The sequence below is a fragment of the Zymoseptoria tritici genome, chromosome 5, assembly GCF_000219625.1.
Source record: "Zymoseptoria tritici IPO323 chromosome 5, whole genome shotgun sequence".
NCBI lineage: Eukaryota > Fungi > Ascomycota > Dothideomycetes > Mycosphaerellales > Mycosphaerellaceae > Zymoseptoria > Zymoseptoria tritici.
In genome coordinates, this window is record NC_018214.1 from 276,107 (window position 1) to 294,114 (window position 18,008).

Genomic DNA, 18,008 nt, shown 5'->3' on the forward strand with positions numbered 1-18,008 from the left:
TACAATTTAGCATCATCTCATGATGGCGCTCGATACGCTGATTGGACCGCATGCCAACATTACTGGCCACTACACCACCGCCGCGATGCAGAAGACCCTCCTGGGGTGCACCGAACATGTGTTCAAACTCCTCGAAGACCATGTGGAACACTACGTCTGCAATGGAAAGTCTTTCCAAGAGACGTGGTCCTCAATCGAGCAGTCTAAATATTCCTGGTGCAAGGCTCTTACCAGACGCATGACGGGTATTCTTCCCGCCACTCTGGAAAGCGTCAAGACGAACATGTACATCAGTGCCTTGTCGAGAAACCAGGCGGATGGTCAGGCGGAAGCGCTCAGCAAGGCAAAAGTGGTAGGAGAGACGACGGACACCAAGAGGCGCTGGAACCAGGATCGTGACCAAGATGACGACGAGCCCGAGCCTGTGAAAAAGGTCAAGATCGAGGCAGAACAGCCGACTGAAGCGCAACAGCAATCGCTTCTTGCCCTCCATGCGAGAAAGGTCTGCAGCCCGCGCGCACTTTGTCTTTGATTGTCAATCAGAAGCTGACTCCAACCTCAAGACCACCGCAGGACAGCCTGCCGCAGCTGAGGCGACGTACCCCTCCGAAGTGTCAACGAACGACGCTAGCGCACAGCCTGGTAATGGCCTAGACCTGGACTCCAGCGAGATCGCATCGAAGGCTACGCCATTGCTCAAGGAAATGCTTGGTCCCGGAGAGAAGCAGACGGTCATGCAAGCCATGGAATCATTTCTGGAAACTGAGATGAAGACTCGTGTCGAAAAGGCAAACAGTGAGATCGGTCACAAGGCTAGATTGGATGCGCGGGAGAAAGACTTGGAGAGGCGAGAGTCATCTGTGGCGAAAATGAGCGCGCTTGTGGCATCGAAGGTTGCCGAGCAAGATCAGAGCGAGAAGATGCTGGAGGAACGAGAGAAGAATGTTCTTGCGGACGAGGAGCAATTGAATGAACTGAAGAACGTCCTAGAAGTTCGAGACAAGGAACTGGCCGCGCTGGACAAGAAGCTCACAGCAAAGGCAAAGAAGCAGGACGAGGAGGGCAAGTGGTTAAGAGACGAGGGCCAACAACAGGGACGAATGAGGGCTCAACTTCAAGATGAGATGGTCGAGGCGGACCAAGCTAAGAAGAGAAAGCAAAAGTCGGCCAAGAAGGAGAAAGCAAAGTGGACGAGCGAGATGACAGAGCGCATTCGCGCAGAGCTGGTGAAGGGTATGAACCGTGCATTGGACGCGGACCAAGCAAAATGGACGAGCGAGATGACGGAGCGCATTCGAACGGAGCTGCTGAAGGGCATGGATCGTGCATTGAACGCAGACCGATTCCCGTTCCTCTGAATCGACGAGGGTCTGCCACGTAAGGGGTGTCGACGAAGGACCAGTGACGTGGATTGGGTCGCAGGAGGAATACGCAGAGATCTGTCGCTGATGCAGCGATGTCTGTCTCACTCCCCTGGAGTCTTGGAAACGATTCAATATCTGGCAGTGCGAAGGAGGGCACGTAGATCTTCAATGATAGAGGTGATGTGTCTTGCTCTGCATTTTCTTTATCGAAGATGACAAGCAATGTCTTTCGATCACCACATGATACGTTTCCTTTCCCCCCAACCCCGCTGTCCCAATGACCTCAAAGTGAAGCATTAAAATTGCTCAATATGCCAATATGCTGCTCACTGGCAGTCTAAAAGCTGAGACTCCTCTAGCGGGATCGAAAGCCTTTCGCCATTGCATGTGGCTGAGGACTCGCGGGTGCATGGGTCGAGCCTGCGAAGCTGCGCATGTGACAGCCTTGGCGCTCGCTCATTCACTCCATGTCAAGCTTTCTGAGCCACAAGCGGCGGCAACCTGCCTTACCCAAACATCACCCAGGACCTCGACAGTCTCTTGTCACTTTCGCCACCTGATCATTTACTGATGTCATCCACAATGTCATCCCTCGATCTCAGCACTGATGCTGGGATGCAGCGTGTGCTACGATGCACGGCGTCCGAGCTCGAACAGCTCAAACTCGCCGCGAAACGCCGCATTCGCGCCTGCAGTGATGAACACTCCTCTCGGTGCCTCGGAAATCTTTTCTACGGTTTGGCTAGCTCCAGCAAGCTTTTCGGGAGTATTTTGGAAGGACACGACAGACCAGAGCATCGTGTCCCGAAGGTGTTTGACTTCTTCAATTGCAAGTGGAAGATCCAACGGACCATCTTCCAGCAGATGACCGACGAAGTTGACCAAGAAAGGAAGTCACATCAGAAAATAGCGGGTAAAGCATATCCGCAGGCATGTGATGGCAAGTGGAAATCTACGAGTGAGGGAGGCGACGGCGGACTCGATCAGACCCGTCCTGTCAAAAGATACAAGACTCGATCGCAGCAGTCGACTACGGTGCTCAGGCTAATACCCATGGCCACTCATTTGAAAGAGACCAGCATCCCGCATATTCCTGCTACTACCGACGAACCAGCGACGCAGTCCCTGAAGTCCACGACAAGCGCGAAAGCTCCAAGCTCACAACACACTGAGACCAGTGCGGCGCTACAAGTCGTACCAACAGGATTCATGCGTCCTGTGATGCCACATCCTCCGCCCTCCAGCTTCGGTCCCAATCGCCTTCCGCCGCCATCTACTCCACCTCCAAGTTCGATGCTCACGGCTGGTGAGATGACGAATCATCTGCTTTCGCCCGATGAGAGCTCCAAGTCTCGGTCCGAATGGACCATCGAGAGTTTCATCAAAGATACAGAAACAAAAGCTCGCTCCATGATCCAGACTGGAGTCGAGGCACAGATCGCGGAGGAGAGAGCCAAATGGGAGAACGACCGAGCCGCGATAGAGCAGAATAAAACAAAGATGTGGGACGAGAAGTTGGCGGAGCATCAGGTCGCCGTGGCAAGCTGGAGGTCCGATCTCGTCAAGCGGGAGGAGATGTTGGCACATCAGGAAGCTCAGCTGTCCGACCTCAAGAAGATGCTTACAGAGCAGGAGAGAAGCCTGGCGCTGGCTACGAGTAATCTCGAACAGCAGAAAACGAAGTGGGCGGGAGAAATGACGGAGCGGGAGAGAATGTTGCAGGAGCGGGAGAAGTTGTTTGTGGAGGCTAAAGAAAGCTTGAAGCGTGCGATGGACTGAGGGTTTGGTAATGGGATTGATTGGCAGTGACAAGGTTGCTCACCGCACTTGTATGTTTCGAGGCGGGTTTCTTTCATGGGACTGGAGAGCGATTTGCAATGACAAAACGATTAATGTTTTCCTGTGAGTCTCCTCCCTCGCCACTCTTGCAGTAACTGGAAGTAAAGGTCACCCTTCTTCGATCAGCTGTACCACCATGAGTCGGCTTCTGACAGTCTATGCTCCCTCCATATGCGAGAGACCTGTGCCACTGCATAAGACTGCAGCATCGTGATGTTGAGGATAGGCTACAGACCACCCCTGAAACATCTGTTCGGTGCTGTCGAAGCATCGACATTCTACTTCTTCTACACAAGATCTTCTTCCTGATCGAACACTTTCAATCAACTTCACCAACTTCAGCCATCTTCATCGGAACCCAAGATGTCTTTCATACTGCAGCCTGGGGAAAAGCTCAACTTCTCGACAGACGCCGACATGCTGAGAGTGCTTCGATGCTCAGCGGCGGAACTCCATGCATACGAATTCGCTATGAGAGAATACGTCCGATACGGCCCTGGTCCAACGACTCAGGAACAAGCTTGGACTGCACTCGAGCTTACGAGTGAGCTATACTACGAGCTTGCGAGAGGCTCACGCTGGGGGTGGGACATCCCTCACGACTTCCATTCCTGCGTCTCTAAGCTACAGGACCACATGTGGACCCAAGGACACAATGCGCGCTGGGAGAGTCTACAGTCAGCAGTCCAAAAGAGCAACAAGAGAAGTAGTGATGAAGCAGGTTTGGACGCCGCCGACAAGGAGCCTGAGAAACGAGGATTGACCGCCGTTGCGTACTTCAACGAGTACATGGTCAAGGCAGGTAAAACGAAAATGAAAGCCCCAGAGCGCGTCGGATATTTCGAAGGAAGAACCGCTCGAATTGTAAGCTCTCGGGAGCAAGCAAGGAGGAATGCGACTATAGTCACAGGTCCATCTGGAACGGTCAAGATACCATCATCCTCGGGAGTCTCGGCAGCGCTACCAAACGTAGTGAGGCATCACACCGCTCCGGTCACCACGATCAAGCGGACCATGAAGACTACAGCTCCGTCAGTGCAAGCAGCAGACCATCAGGCGACGCCTCAGGCTCGTTCCCCGGAAGCTCCAGCTTTCGATCTTAGCATGACGACGGGCTCAATGATAGCCGCCATGAACCAGGTGAGAGACAACATGTCAGCTCAATTATCCAAGTCAACCGGCGAGTGCATGAAGACCATGGAGTCGGAAGTGAAGGCAGCAGTAGCTGCTTCAGTCAAAGCACAGGAAGCTTTGTCAAAAGAGCGCCTGCGTGACTGGTGCGAACGGGAGGAGCGAGTCGCGGCTCGGGAGAAGGCTGCCGATCTTCAAGAGCGGGCTCTGGAATTCAGAATGAGGCATGAGGAGTCTGTGTGGCTTGGAAAGCAGAGATCCCACGAAGCGGAGAAGAAAGTACTAGCAGAGCAGGAGGAGAGGCTGTCGAGCAAGGAGATCAGCATCGCATTGCGCGAAGGCGAGGTGGAACGTACGGAGAATCGTTCCAATGAGAGGGCAAAGCACATTTCCGCGCGTGAGGAGGTGGTCTACCAGCAGGAGAAAGACCAGAAAGCCAACAAGGCGAAGTGGGAAGCCGACATGACGAAGCGTATCAGGGCCGACATGCTGGAGGAGATGAGCCGTGCTTTGACCCAGCTGAAGTGAGATCGAATTTGCCGGAGCGGTGCGGTTCCTTAATAAGCAGCAAATTGATGCAATGCGGGTGCAGTATGGGTCTTTCCGTCCTACAAGGGCCTCGAAGTGTTGACAGAGCTGCTCCTGACCTGGAGATGGTCGACGGTTGAGATACTCCAGAGAGGAAGTGCAGCACCACGGCAGTGAGATTCATCTCGGATCATCAGAGAGTCGAAAAGCGTGCGAGATTGTTTCTCCTTTCCAGACAAGTTAGTCTACAATGCTTGAAAGCAGTACTTCTCTTGAGAGTCATAGACACAACGAATGAATACGTACGCGTTCTATTTTCCTTCTTTCCTCTTGATCCCTCCATCGTGAAGTAGTGACCTGCATCGGCTGCACAAAGTCATGCATGTGAAAGTCTTGGCGGAGCATGACTTTGCGCACGGTGTACGTTTGATGATGGCTCAAGACTTAATTCTGTTTGTTCAGAATATCAGCTTCGTCTCTGCGACAGGATTCACCACCGCACGACTCGAGATGGCGCCAATGAAAGCCACGGACTACGGTACCTTCGCCAGAATGAAGAAGCTCCTCTGCTGTGAAGACAGACACATCAGACGACTCGAGGTAGCCGTCAGAAAGTACATCAAAGACTATGCTGCACGCCACTCTCTGCCGCCGACTAGCAGAGAAACCTGGCAAGCAATTGTGAGGTCAGATGGTGTCATCAATGCGCTCTTAGCGGGCCCTCTGAGCACCAATGGGAGTCAACTTCCGGACAACTTCTATCAAGACGTGGAGGAGATGAAGAAACACCTCTACCTCAGCGTTCTTCAAGAGGGGCAACCAGCGATATCGAAAGGACGAGGATGTTCGGCGCAGAAGCCGGAGGCGAAGAAACGCTGGGATTCCGAGAGAGACCAAGATGACGACGAGCCTTCGCCCGTCAAGAAGATGAAGACCGAGTCAGCGCACACTGCCGAAGCTCAGAAGCAGCCATCGTTCCAATTGGAAGACACTGATCAGCGGTCTCACCTCACTCTTGCTTCGCACAAACGAGTCTCGGATATGGAGCGGGGACGGCCTCATGCTGGTAACAACGACATCATCGAGCAACCCGCTAGTCGCCCAATCGCACCACAGATCGTGTCGCCCGCAATCGAGGATTACCATCCTATGAGCCCCGGCCAAAAGCAGGCGCCGCTTTCCACAGCCGTTCAACCCCCAGGAAGTCTCGAGGAGCTACTGATGGCCCGAGCTCAGAAGTCCGCGGGCGAAACCGTCTTGGCAGTTGAGGCACATATCAAAGCAGCGGTAGATGAGCGGGTCAGAGAACAGAATGCGCGTCTCAAAGATGATCGCCTGGCCTTGAACCGCGCAGAAGCAAGACGGATCATGGGGGAGGCGGCACTTGAGGAGGCCAGGGCGGAGTACGAGACCAAGAAGACTGCGGACATCGACATGCTGGCCGAGCGGGAGCAATTGTTGATGAAGCGCGAGGAGAACATGGCGGAGCTGCGGAAGGAGAATGCGGAGTGTAAGGCTCGCTGCGACTCTCTGGAGGCGACCCTGAAGACGACTTCGAAGCGACTCAAGGAGGCGAACGAGAAAGAGGCGAGGTTGAGCGACCTGGCTGCGAAGCATGCGAAGGCCGTGGAAGACTTCAAGCGTGCGATCCAGTGAGCATCTGCGGACGTGGCTTCTGCGGACGTGGTGATCGGACGAAGTCTCATCGAAGTCGAGCGTTGACGAGCGATCAGGCAGTGGTACAGCGCGATCGACTCTATATTGAAGCAGGTTGGATGAGGGTGTGAGCTCTTTATGGTTCCAATGCGGATGTCTTGTTGATCGCGGGAAAAGTGTTTGAATGAAAAGGAAACGGGACAATCATACCAAGACCGTCTCATTTCAAGATGCAGTGCAACATCGTGCAATCAAGTAGTCCAGGCTTCACTGATAGTCACATCTTCCTGTTTGGGAGCGAAGGCGTTCACCGTAATATCTCATAGCAGAGCAGACTTGGATGCGGTCAAGCGGTCAGGGAGGAAGCTGGCCTTAGAGAGCGGACCTCACCCCGGCCCCCAAATGATCTGCAGGGGCCGCGGAGTTTCACATGTCAGATTCGATCCTCCTCCATGCTGCACTTTCCTCTTTCGTCTTGTCCTGCGTAATCCCTTCACTTTCATTTGTTGCTACGACTTGAACTCCAATACAAGAGCGATTGGATTCTGCGCGTGACGACATCATTAGTCCAAGGCCATTGCTCTGTTTGCGCACTCGTGACACCCGCCGACCTCATTACGCTGAAACTTGAAGCTGGACTTCAATTTCTCCGCGCATCCCGGCATAAGTACTTGACTCGTTGCATCTCATAATCGTCACGCTGAGGACATCAACAATATCCTGCCAGGACTTCCTGACCAAGACTTCCTCGGTCATCTCGGCATCACTTCTCTTCTTCAACTGCGACAACACAACTCCATGACCGACCACTAGACACCACTCACAATCCTCCATCATGCCTCCGAAGGCATCCGAAGCCTACGAACTCGATCCCGCCGACACCTCACCCTTCCTTGAATCTTCTCCGCGCACCTCCAACGTTTCCTCCATCGACGACCTCGACCCGCTGAAAACATCTCATCATCCATACACCGACGATGCCTCCCAACCACTACGCTCTGGCTACGACCACCACGATGAGAAGTCCTCGCCCAAAGACCAACAACTCTCATGGATAGAAACACAACGCAGAAGAGGCGGAATCTTGGGCTGGCTCGTACCTAGCAGGTTCGGGTGCATGCTCGCAACACTCTTCTTCACAACATTGCTGCTCTTGCTGGCAGCAGGTGGGCTCTGGGTGAATGAAGTGGGCGGCGTACCTTCAGATGGCGGGTCAGAACCGTGGTATCCCAGTCCAAAAGGCGGCACAGTGTCAAAGTGGAAGGAGAGCTATGCGAAAGCAGCGGATATGGTGGGACAAATGACCATTATTGAGAAGGTGAACGTCACTACAGGCACTGGCTGGAGCATGGGCATGTGTGTGGGCAATACAGCGGCGGTCGACAGACTAGGATTTCCAAGTCTCTGCCTACAAGACGGACCGCTCGGACTGCGCTTCGTGGACAATGCTACGGCGTGGCCAGCAGGCATCACGACCGGCGCAACGTGGAACAAGGACTTGATGTACCGCAGAGGACAAGCACACGGCTTCGAAGCAAAGAAGAAGGGGATCAACGTCATTCTCGGACCATCGATGGGGGCGCTTGGGAGATTACCAGCAGGTGGACGAAACTGGGAAGGCTTCGGAGCAGATCCCGTCTTGCAAGCTGTCGGTGCAGCTCAAACCATCAAAGGCATCCAAGACGCCGGAGTGATGGCAACAGCAAAGCACTTTGTCGGCAACGAGCAGGAACACTTTCGCCAGAGCTTCGAGTGGGGTCTGCCGAACTCGCTCTCCTCCAACATTGACGACCGCACACTGCATGAGATCTATGCCTGGCCATTTGCGGAGAGTGTCAGAGCCGGAGTTGCGAGTATAATGTGCTCGTACAACCAGGTCAACAACTCGTATGCGTGCCAGAACAGCAAGCTCATGAACGGGATCTTGAAGGATGAGCTGGGCTTTCAGGGCTTCATCCAGAGTGACTGGCTGGCGCAGAGAGCGGGAGTGGCGTCAACACTGGCTGGACTGGACATGACGATGCCCGGAGATGGATTGAGGTGGCAGGATGGCGATACGCTGTGGGGCGGCGAGCTCACCAAGTCGGTGCTGAACGGGTCGGTCCCGATGGAGAGGCTGAACGACATGGCGTTGAGAGTGGTCGCGGCTTGGTACCAACTCGGACAGGATGACTCCTCACAATGGCCGAATGGATCGCTAAGCAGCTCGGCAACATTCAGCAGTTGGACGAATGACGAGGTGGGAAAGCTGTACGAGGGATCTCCAGATAGTACGGAGACAGGTCTTGTCAACCAATTCGTGCCTGTTCGCGTTACGGATGAAGGAGGGGATCATGAGAAACTCGCCCGTGAGATAGCAGCAGAAGGGATCGTCATGGTCAAGAACGACGACAACATGCTCCCACTCGCCAAGGACGGCTCGAACATCCACTCCAACCGCACCGGCAAAAAGGCTGGCGAGAAGGTCAAAGTCGGCATCTTCGGACTTGATGCCTTTTCCCATCCAAAGGGACCCAATTCTTGCCCCGACCGCAGCTGTAACGAATACACTCTCGCAGTGGGTTGGGGATCTGGATCCTCCGAGTTCCCGTATTTGGTCTCCCCGTTTGACGCACTGAACGCCACGTTCGATCACTCCGCTGTCGAAGTCTCGGATTATGCTCACAACGGCATCAAACTTGTTGACCGGACCTCAGAGAAGCAAGACATCTGCATCGTCTTCCTCAACTCCGACTCTGGCGAGGGCTACCTCGAATGGAATCATGTGAAGGGTGACCGCATTGACCTCATGCCTCAGAATCATGGCCACTTTCTCGCCGAAGAAGTCGCTAAATCTTGTGGTGGCAAGAATTCCGACGACTCACCGAACTCCAACACGATCGCTGTCTTGCATACTGTCGGACCCACTATGCTCGATCCGTGGATCGACCTGCCTGGATTGAAGTCCCTACTGATTGCTCATCTTCCCGGCCAAGAATCCGGCAACGCTCTGGCGGACGTAATCTTCGGCGATGTCAACCCATCCGGTCACCTCCCCTATACCATCGCCCACAAGGAAGAAGACTACGGCCCCAACAGCAAAATCCTCACCAAACCCAACCACCTCGTCCCACAACAAAACTTCACCGAAGGCTGGGCATTCGACTACCGCTACTTCGACCAACAAAACATCACACCGCGCTACCCCTTCGGCTATGGAATGAGCTACACAACCTTCGTCCTCGATCCCGTCGAACTCACCCTCCTCACATCCGACATCTCTCCAACCCCGGCTCCTCGCCCGAAAGACGAAGTGTCCCCTCCTAAACTCGACACCGCCCTCCCCGACCCACAATCAGCCGTCTTCCCCAAGAATTTCCACAAAGTCAGAAATTTCATCTACGCCTACCTCACCCACGCCTCCGCCGCCAAACCCCACGGTACTCCCTCTTTCCCCTACGGCTACGGCAAACACGACACCCCACACCCTTCCTCCCCGGCGGGTGGAGCCGAAGGCGGAAATCCTGATCTCTGGACCGAAATCGTGTCGGTGAAAACCCGCCTCCGCAATACGGGGAATATGGAGGGGAAAGCAGTAGTGCAGGTGTACATTTCCTACCCTCCTGAAGCGGAGAATGAGATGGAAGAGGGCTTCTTTCCGAAGAAAGTGTTGAGGGGGTTTGAGAAGGTGAGTGTACCGGTTGAGGTTGGTTTCGGGAGGGGGAAGGAAGAGGGAGTGGAGGTTGAGATTAAGTTGACGAGGAGAGATTTATCATTTTGGAGTGTGCAGGAGCAGAATTGGGTGTTGCCGAAGGGAGGGTTTGTGGTGTTGGTGGGGTTTGGGAGTGGAGATTTTGAAGGGGTGGGGGCTACTGGTATTCTGGGGACGATTAAAGTGAGGGATTGAGGTGGAGGGATGGTGATGGGGATTGAATTTGCGCCGTGGACTCCTGAGGGCGAGACGGGCAAGGCGTTGTGCGGGATTGGGATGGAGGGATGGGAGTAGAGAGATACCTTTGTTGTTTACGAATGGCGCGAACACGGCGCTCAGCCTACGAATGAAAATGTGTAATTCTTCAAGTGAATGAACCAGCACACTTCCTCCTGTCCTACGATTCCCTCCACACACCCTCGCCGCAGGGACAATACTCCTCAATGCCTCAACAACCTAGCAACCACATCCATCGGCGTCCTCCTCCCCTCTCCATCCTCCTCCAATGGCATCAAAGGCCCTCTCTCCTCCAACACTTCCACGACTTGCGCAACCCACTATTGACATTCTCTAACTTTCCTGCTTCGTCTTCCTCGGCGCTGCATCACTTCCCGTGTCCCCAGAATTCAAACTTCTTAAACTCGACCCCGGCGCTGGGATTCCCAGATATACTTTCCCAAAGACCGATGGGAGTGGTGGTGGAGGGAGTGGAGGGAGTAGGTGACTGGATGTGGTCGGTCACGATTTCAGGTATCTCTATGATGAAGATGGAAAGAGAAGAGAACGAGAAGCGTCACCCATATGGGATGTGTCTGTTTGGAGAATGATTGATGCCTAGACTCGGGTGCGTCGCCACGCGTTCTCGCATGTTGGAATGCTACGACATGCGGGAGCAGATCATCAACCGATTCTCTGTCGTGGTAACACGTCCTGTACCGTTTCGCCTTTCTTCTGTATCAATCTCACACTTCTGTATCAACCTCACACCCCCTGCACCCCCTCCCACACCCCCTCTCAACCGCCAGTATAGCAAAATGCCCCCCAACCGTACTCCTCGCCTTATTCCCAATCCACTCCCCCACCTGCCCTTCCTCCGCCCCCTCCTCCACCACATACTTCGTCCCAAACGGCACCCGATTCAATCCATTCGTCATGAATTCCCACGTTGATTGCACCACCTTCTTCTTCAACTCCTCACTCCCCGAAGCAGCGGCGTAGACGATATTCCAATCCGTCAGCGCCCAGGAGACGCCAGTCACATTTGCGGCCGGAGCGTGGGCGAAAGGCAGGCCGGCGGGGGTGAGGTCGAGTTGGTTCAGGTACAGTTGGGTTTGATGGAAGTAAGCGGAGGTGAGGAAGGTGGAGAGGTTGAGCAGGATGTCGGAGAAGGCGGGGAAGAGGACGGACCAGGAGGTGGGGTGGGCGTAGTTGTATGTGAAGTAGGAGGAGGGGGTTGGGTGGTCGGTGTTGAGGCCTAGTCCGTGGTCGTATAGAGTCTTGGAGAAGGACTTTGCAGCTGATGAGTATGTCTCGTTGTTGAGGAGGCGAGCGGCGGCCTGCAAAGCGATGGTGGATTGTATGGCGAGACCGGTTTGGTTGGCGGAGGGGAAGATTACGTCGACGCTGGAGAGTTGAGTGGAGGGGTAGAGGGCGTTGGAGACGAGGTAGTCCGCCCAGCCGGGGAGGAGGGAGGCGTAGCGGTCGGTGAGGGAGGAGGAGTTGGAGAGTTGTTCGTAGGCGTGGAGGAGGATGAGGATTGAGGAGGTTTCGAACAAAGGCATGTCTTCTTCGACGCCGTCGTCGTGACCAGTGGCGTAGGGATAGTCTGGGAAGTGGTTTAGCTGGGATGTCGTTGGGCGAGGGAGGAGGAACATACTAGTGCCAATATCGTGGATGGTGTATTCCTTCGGCCACCGCCCTGAAGCGTGGTAGTTCAGGACCGGCAAAAGTTGCAGCTTGATCCATTCGGGATTCAACGACACGAAGATCGGCCAGGTCTGGAAAATGAGATCAATGGTATTGATGTTGCCATCACTCGAGATCTCTTTCAGAAAAGCCCACGGCTCCGCTGTGAGGTTGTTGATTGGGACCTGCACGTGTCGTCAGCTTGGCTATCATATGCCGGAAAAGAACGCCGTATACCGTCAGCTCATACGCTGCAAGGCACTGCCTCACGCTCGCCTCGCAGATATCAGCATACTGACTTCCCCAGTCATCAGACATGGACTCTGCCTTGGTGCGCACTTGACGATCGAACTTCTCCGAGAAGTCGTTCGCATCCTTGTAGTTCCCCATGAAGAACTCGAATGCCTCTGTAATCTCTAGCCACATAGTTCGATGGTACCCAGTCTGGACCTCGCCCAAGTACTCGATCGCCAAGTCTCGTTGAAACCCAACACCAAAAGTAACGGCTGCGCCCTCACTACCAACTCGACCTAGAGATTTTGCAAGACCGGCGATATTGGATCCCAATTCATCACTTGGCATTTGAGCAAGATCTCCGTTGTCGATGAATGTGGAGAGGACATCTCGCGCAGGGCCAGAAGCATGGGTGACATTCTCTTCATTCGTCGTGCCGAAAATGACAGACCCCCATGCAGCCATGTCGTCGACTTCTTGGAATGGCGTCTGGTTCTTGTTGAAAAAGCGGAAGTACCCATTCGAGTCCGTAGTCGTGTAATTGATACTCGAGCTCCCATTCTGCTGTGTCCAAGTCTGATCGATCGCGCTGAAGACCTCAATATCCCTCGGTTGATCCGTGTCCACCTGCACCGTCAGATAAGAATACGGCAGAGACTGCAACTGCAGATCTCGAGGATACACTGGTGAGAAAAAGTCCAGCGTGAATTTCACCTCTCCAGCTCCCAATGTAATCCACGTGTGCGTCGAGCTATAGCGCACTTCCAGCGTCTTCGCAGCTGTCACCGTACCTGAGACCTCTGCTGGCGAGTTCAGCAGCGCATACGCTTTGCCATCGACACGGGCCAACACTGGCCAGTTGATCTGTTGTCCAGTCCAGAACTCGGGTTGCGCATTCGCTACATCTTGAATGCCTGTGCTGGGAAGCCAGGTCGAGAGGTAGGGTGACTTGACGGCGAGAGGGTAGGAGGGGAGACTGGCGATGCTGGCGAGGACTTGTTGGCCGAAGAGAAGAGTCTGCAGCCAGAAGATGAGGGCGGAGAGCCAGCGCATCGCCATCACGAGAGGATGGAGGAGGGTGGTGGTGATGGATGATGAAAGGCGCAGGGCATTGCTGACGATGAACATGAGCACAAGAGAAATAAGAATAAGGAATATGCGGCTAATGAAAGTTGTCGGAGGACATGCTCGTGATCGGCGGCGGTGAGGTGGTCGTGAATTGTAGACGTGAATCTTGGAAGCAGCTGAAAAGAGCGGCACTTTAGTGTCCTCCATTTTGCGAGTTGACTCGGGCATTTGCGCCATTACTTATTCTGCCTCGCGAGAACAGGTGAGATGTAGTCTTGATCATTGAAATGGACATTTTCTGGTCGAGGCAATGCTGTGACCTCAGCTGTGTCTGCACGATTCAGATGCAGCGTGAACGTGAGAGGTGAGATTACAGGGACCCGCCCTCTACATCTTGCGGCATCTCCACGGGTGGCCAAGAGGATGATACACAAGCGTTTGCTGCGCTGGCTGAAGCAGAGTGAGCCATCGAAGGAGCTTGCCGGTAAGAATGTTGTGGTGGAGAAGAAGATGTCGATGTTCAAGACTGGTCAGAGCTGGAGGGGCGAAGGGCAACAGCTGGTCAGCGCGGGCGGAGCTAAGTCCGACGCCTGTCCTTTCGCTCATCGCCTTTGTCTTCCCATCATCATCGTCTTCCATCGCATCTGCAAGTCAGTAACGAACGGTTTCTGAGACGGACCACCAGCGCGATGGCTCCAGAGCTAACGGAAGACTCACATGCTCCCTCCATTGGCCACGTCAGCTCCAAACACCACTGACGAATTGACAACACACCGGACAACCTCGTCCTGAGCTTCGACATTTTTCACGCTTCCACATCATGCCTCCGGTTCAATTTCGATTTCACTCTTCCGGAATGATCAGAATCCCACCATCGGTCTACACTACGTAGCTCATACCATCGCAGATACGCAAGCCACTTCGCCGGAACGGACTGAGGCTAAGCCCTACATCCATGGTTGGCGATGTCTCGGGCCATTGTTCGAGCGGCAACGACTCCGAGCTTCTTTAATGATGAGGAAGGTGGTCGCGTGTAGTCGAGGTAAGGGTATATACGATGGCGAACGTCGCTCGATGGATTGGTAGGCTAGGCCATGTACGCCGCGCGTTTCAGATCTGACGATGGTCGTGAAGACTGAGAAGAGAGCAGTGAACTATCGGCGGTAGAAAATGGCATACCGAGAACGGTATATGCGGTTGAAGTGACCGCTCCTTACCACTGTCTTATCGCCTACGTTATACAGCTTGTCAAAGGCAATCGGCTTCTTGCATAGCAAAGCCTGCATCATCCTTGTCCTTCGGGAGCGCATACTCGATCTGTGAAGCTGCATATCGGGATAAGTTGGAGGTGCAGCTCAGATCTGCCAGTGGTTGGTGACGGTCGCATCTCATGCACACTCCGGCCCGAGCACAGCGTAGACGGCGAAGACCGCATGTGCGCAATATAGGCCCCGGGAATTCGCGGAGAGGTGTAGCGAGGAGTTGAGTTGGACGGTGTATACCCGGCGAAAGTGAGGCTCTGAATGTAACCCTGCAAAGTGTCGGTAGTCGGCACGAGATACCCTGTCCAGTTTGTCGAAGGCCACTGCATATCGAGTCGTAATAGAATTGGTACATCTTCATCATCCTCTCCACGACGACATCTCCAGCTCCCACCCCGCATTCGAAGCTCTCTCCTAAGGAACAACATCGACCCGAAGGAAGTTGTTCTCGAACAAAAGTTGGCAGAAAGGCGAGCCACCAACAGCCCTCGCAGGTTTAAGCTTCGCCGAAAGTGGAGCTTAATACCCGGTCAAGCGTTACGGGTGGCGCCGACGAGGAGGCTTGGCTGAGCCGGTGCTTTTTTGATCAACGTCGTCATTGTGCTGAATATTGGAAAGTTGGAGGAGGAGGGGAATGGCCTTTTCCATTACGATTCAACCCGCTGTTCGACCTCCGTGCATTGAACAGAAGAAGTCGCAAACGAGAGCAATCCGCAGTCACTTCGCAGGCGAGATCAGAGACAAGACACCAACCGTATCTTCTACGGACGAATTTGCGGCGTTTCCATTGGGCATATTGCGCATAATGATGTCGTTCCATCCAGGATGTGGCATCCAGACTTGACTGATCCTATTAGTTGTGCCTTTTTGCTTCACACTCACACTCCGGTCGGGTAAAGGCCCGTCCCAAGTCTCCACATATACCGCCAGGCCAGTGACACAGACTTTGCTCTCGTTCGGCGGTGGAATTTCCACGGGTGGATCCACCGAAGAACATGTTCCAAAACGGTGCTTCTATCCTGTGCGCGATGCGGAGGATTTCGCTAGGTGTGTGCGCCGTGGATGTGGGTGTGTGCTTGTGCGCAGTGGCCGTCCACAGGTCCAGTGGAAGGATGTGCTCCCGTCGGGACGAGCTGGACTTGCCGTTGGTTACCTTCGTTATCTTTGACCGTGCTTGAGGAGAGGTCACACGCTCGATATACTACTAACTTTTGGTGGCTTGGGACAAGGCGGAGATCTACTGACCTTCATAACCTTCTTCTCTCCCACTCACACGACCTCTTTCCATTCCTTCCCTCACCCCAGCAGCCTTCCCAATCCCATTGCTACAGTCCTGCAGTCGCCTCTCGGTCCTCACGGGTGAGACTTTCAACCTTGCTGCCCAGCGACAAATTCCAACATCAGGATACCACCTCGATCCCACTCATCATGGCTTCCACCGAATATGGCATCACCCGCGACCAGGGCTACAACATGCCCTCCGACTCCGACAGCAACAAGAAATCCTCCGACCCGGAAAAAGAGCTCGCGGAGAAAGTCTCCTCCAATGACCTCACCCAACAAACCACCCTCCACGAAGGCGAATCCAAATTCAAGAAACTCGGCTGGAAGCGTCTGACAATCTGCCTCATCGTCGAAGCCATCGCTCTAGGCTCCCTCTCCGTGCCCTCCGCCTTCGCCACCGTCGGAATGGTCCCGGGTGTAATCCTCTGCATCGGCCTCGGTCTCGTGGCCATCTACACCTCGTACGTCGTCGGCCAGGTCAAACTCCGTCATCCACACGTCGCCGACTACGCGGATGCAGTCCAGCTCATCTGGGGTAAATTTGGCTACCATCTCACCTCCGCCATGTTCGTGCTGTTCCTCGTTCTCCTCGTCGGCTCGCACGTCCTCACCGGTACAATCGCCTGGATCCGCATCGTCGACGATCCGTCCACCTGCGCTCTCGTCTGGGGTGTCCTCTCAGCCATTATCCTCTTCGCCGTCGCTCTACCGCCAACATTCCACGAGTTCGCGATCCTCGGATACATCGACTTCGTCTCCATCATCCTCGCCATCATGATCACCATCATCGCGACGGGCATCGAAGCACACAACGGTCCAGGAGGTCTCTCCGGCGTCGACTGGTCCGCCTGGCCGAAAGAGGGAACGACCTTTGCATCCGCCTTCCTCTCCGTGACGAACATCATCTTCGCCTACTCCTTCGCCGTCTGCCAATTCTCCTTCATGTCCGAAATGCACCGTCCGCAAGACTACGTCAAATCCATCTGGGCGCTGGGCATCATCGAGATCTTCATCTACACCGTCACTGGCGCACTGATCTACGCCTTCGTCGGATCCGCCGTCGCATCTCCCGCGCTGCTCTCCGCTTCCCACATCGTCACCCGCGTGGCTTTCGGCGTCGCTCTTCCCGTCATCTTCATCTCCGGCTCCATCAACGGCACCGTGGTGGGCAAGTATATCATGAACCGCGCGTTCCCCAACTCCCCGCTCCGCTTCATCAACTCGGTCAAAGGCTGGGCGGTATGGATGTCGCTCATCGCGTTCCTCACACTCATCGCATTCGTCATCGCCGAGGCCATCCCATTCTTCAACGCCCTCCTCGGCCTCATCTCCGCGCTGTTCATCTCCGGATTCACATTCTACTTCCCGGCTCTCTTCTGGTTCCAGCTCATCAAAGAAGGGAAATGGAACGCCTCTCGGAAAAACATTATCCTGTCGATCACCAACGCCGCAGTACTGATTATTGGCGCTTTGGTCCTCGTTTGCGGAACGTACGCGAGTGTGGAGGATATTCTGACGCAGTTTAATAAGGGCGAGGTGAGGGGCAGTTTTACGTGCGATAGTTCGGCGTATGCGAAGTGAGATTGCTGCTGTTGAGGTTGCATTGTTGGAAGAGATGGGATTGCATTGCATTGCGTTTGCGAGGCGTAGGCTGGAGTTTTCTTGGATTTGGGTTGCTTTTGGGGTGGAGGATGGAAGGGTGCAGTGGAGAAATGACGGCTTGGATCTGCGCCGCTGTGCTCTGCATGGGATCGCTGCTCAAGGATCGAGCTTGGAGGATTGCTGGATATGTACAGAAATGCTGGGCAGGATGAGGAGGAGGAGGAGGAGGAAAAGATGCTCAAAGGACCGGAAAGCCACGAAGATGGCAATGAGCAAGGAAAGAAAACGAGAGGATAGAAAGACTAGAGTAGATCGTCTTTTGTACAATGTATGATACAAAAGAACCCTTGATCAACTTCCCATCTCTTCTTGCTTCGTCTGATCTACCTCGTCGACTCCATGATGTCCTACGGCTGAGATGAGAGAGAGACCAAGCGAGTAGCG

The 18,008-nt window shown here is 54.3% G+C and overlaps 6 protein-coding genes across 6 annotated transcripts; 5 read left to right on the plus strand and 1 right to left on the minus strand.

The window, feature by feature from the left end:
• Positions 1–22: 22 nt before the first annotated feature.
• Positions 23–1,358, plus strand: MYCGRDRAFT_92970 (uncharacterized protein; the record flags this gene model as incomplete). Its single annotated transcript, XM_003851995.1, has 2 exons — positions 23–502; positions 564–1,358. 2 exons carry the CDS (start codon positions 23–25, stop codon positions 1,356–1,358), a joined length of 1,275 nt encoding a protein of 424 aa, XP_003852043.1.
• A 588-nt stretch (positions 1,359–1,946) lies between these two features.
• MYCGRDRAFT_92971 (uncharacterized protein) lies at positions 1,947–3,143 on the plus strand (the record flags this gene model as incomplete). Its single annotated transcript, XM_003851996.1, has 1 exon — positions 1,947–3,143. One exon carries the CDS (start codon positions 1,947–1,949, stop codon positions 3,141–3,143), a length of 1,197 nt encoding a protein of 398 aa, XP_003852044.1.
• Positions 3,144–3,566: 423 nt separating this feature from the next.
• Positions 3,567–6,518, plus strand: MYCGRDRAFT_92972 (uncharacterized protein; the record flags this gene model as incomplete). The annotated part of the gene is made up of 4 exons (XM_003851997.1): positions 3,567–4,005; positions 4,114–4,783; positions 4,860–4,881; positions 5,325–6,518. The coding sequence occupies 4 exons, from the start codon at positions 3,567–3,569 to the stop codon at positions 6,516–6,518; spliced, it is 2,325 nt and encodes a 774-aa protein (XP_003852045.1).
• Positions 6,519–7,635: 1,117 nt separating this feature from the next.
• On the plus strand, positions 7,636–10,404 carry MgBGL12 (putative beta-glucosidase; the record flags this gene model as incomplete). Its single annotated transcript, XM_003851998.1, has 1 exon — positions 7,636–10,404. One exon carries the CDS (start codon positions 7,636–7,638, stop codon positions 10,402–10,404), a length of 2,769 nt encoding a protein of 922 aa, XP_003852046.1.
• A 767-nt stretch (positions 10,405–11,171) lies between these two features.
• On the minus strand, positions 11,172–13,407 carry GLS-A1 (glutaminase A L-glutamine amidohydrolase; the record flags this gene model as incomplete). The annotated part of the gene is made up of 3 exons (XM_003852723.1): positions 11,172–12,034; positions 12,086–12,299; positions 12,352–13,407. The coding sequence occupies 3 exons, from the start codon at positions 13,405–13,407 to the stop codon at positions 11,172–11,174; spliced, it is 2,133 nt and encodes a 710-aa protein (XP_003852771.1).
• Positions 13,408–15,987: 2,580 nt separating this feature from the next.
• MYCGRDRAFT_109345 (uncharacterized protein) lies at positions 15,988–17,861 on the plus strand (the record flags this gene model as incomplete). The annotated part of the gene is made up of 2 exons (XM_003851999.1): positions 15,988–17,498; positions 17,772–17,861. The coding sequence occupies 2 exons, from the start codon at positions 16,107–16,109 to the stop codon at positions 17,859–17,861; spliced, it is 1,482 nt and encodes a 493-aa protein (XP_003852047.1).
• Positions 17,862–18,008: the final 147 nt, after the last annotated feature.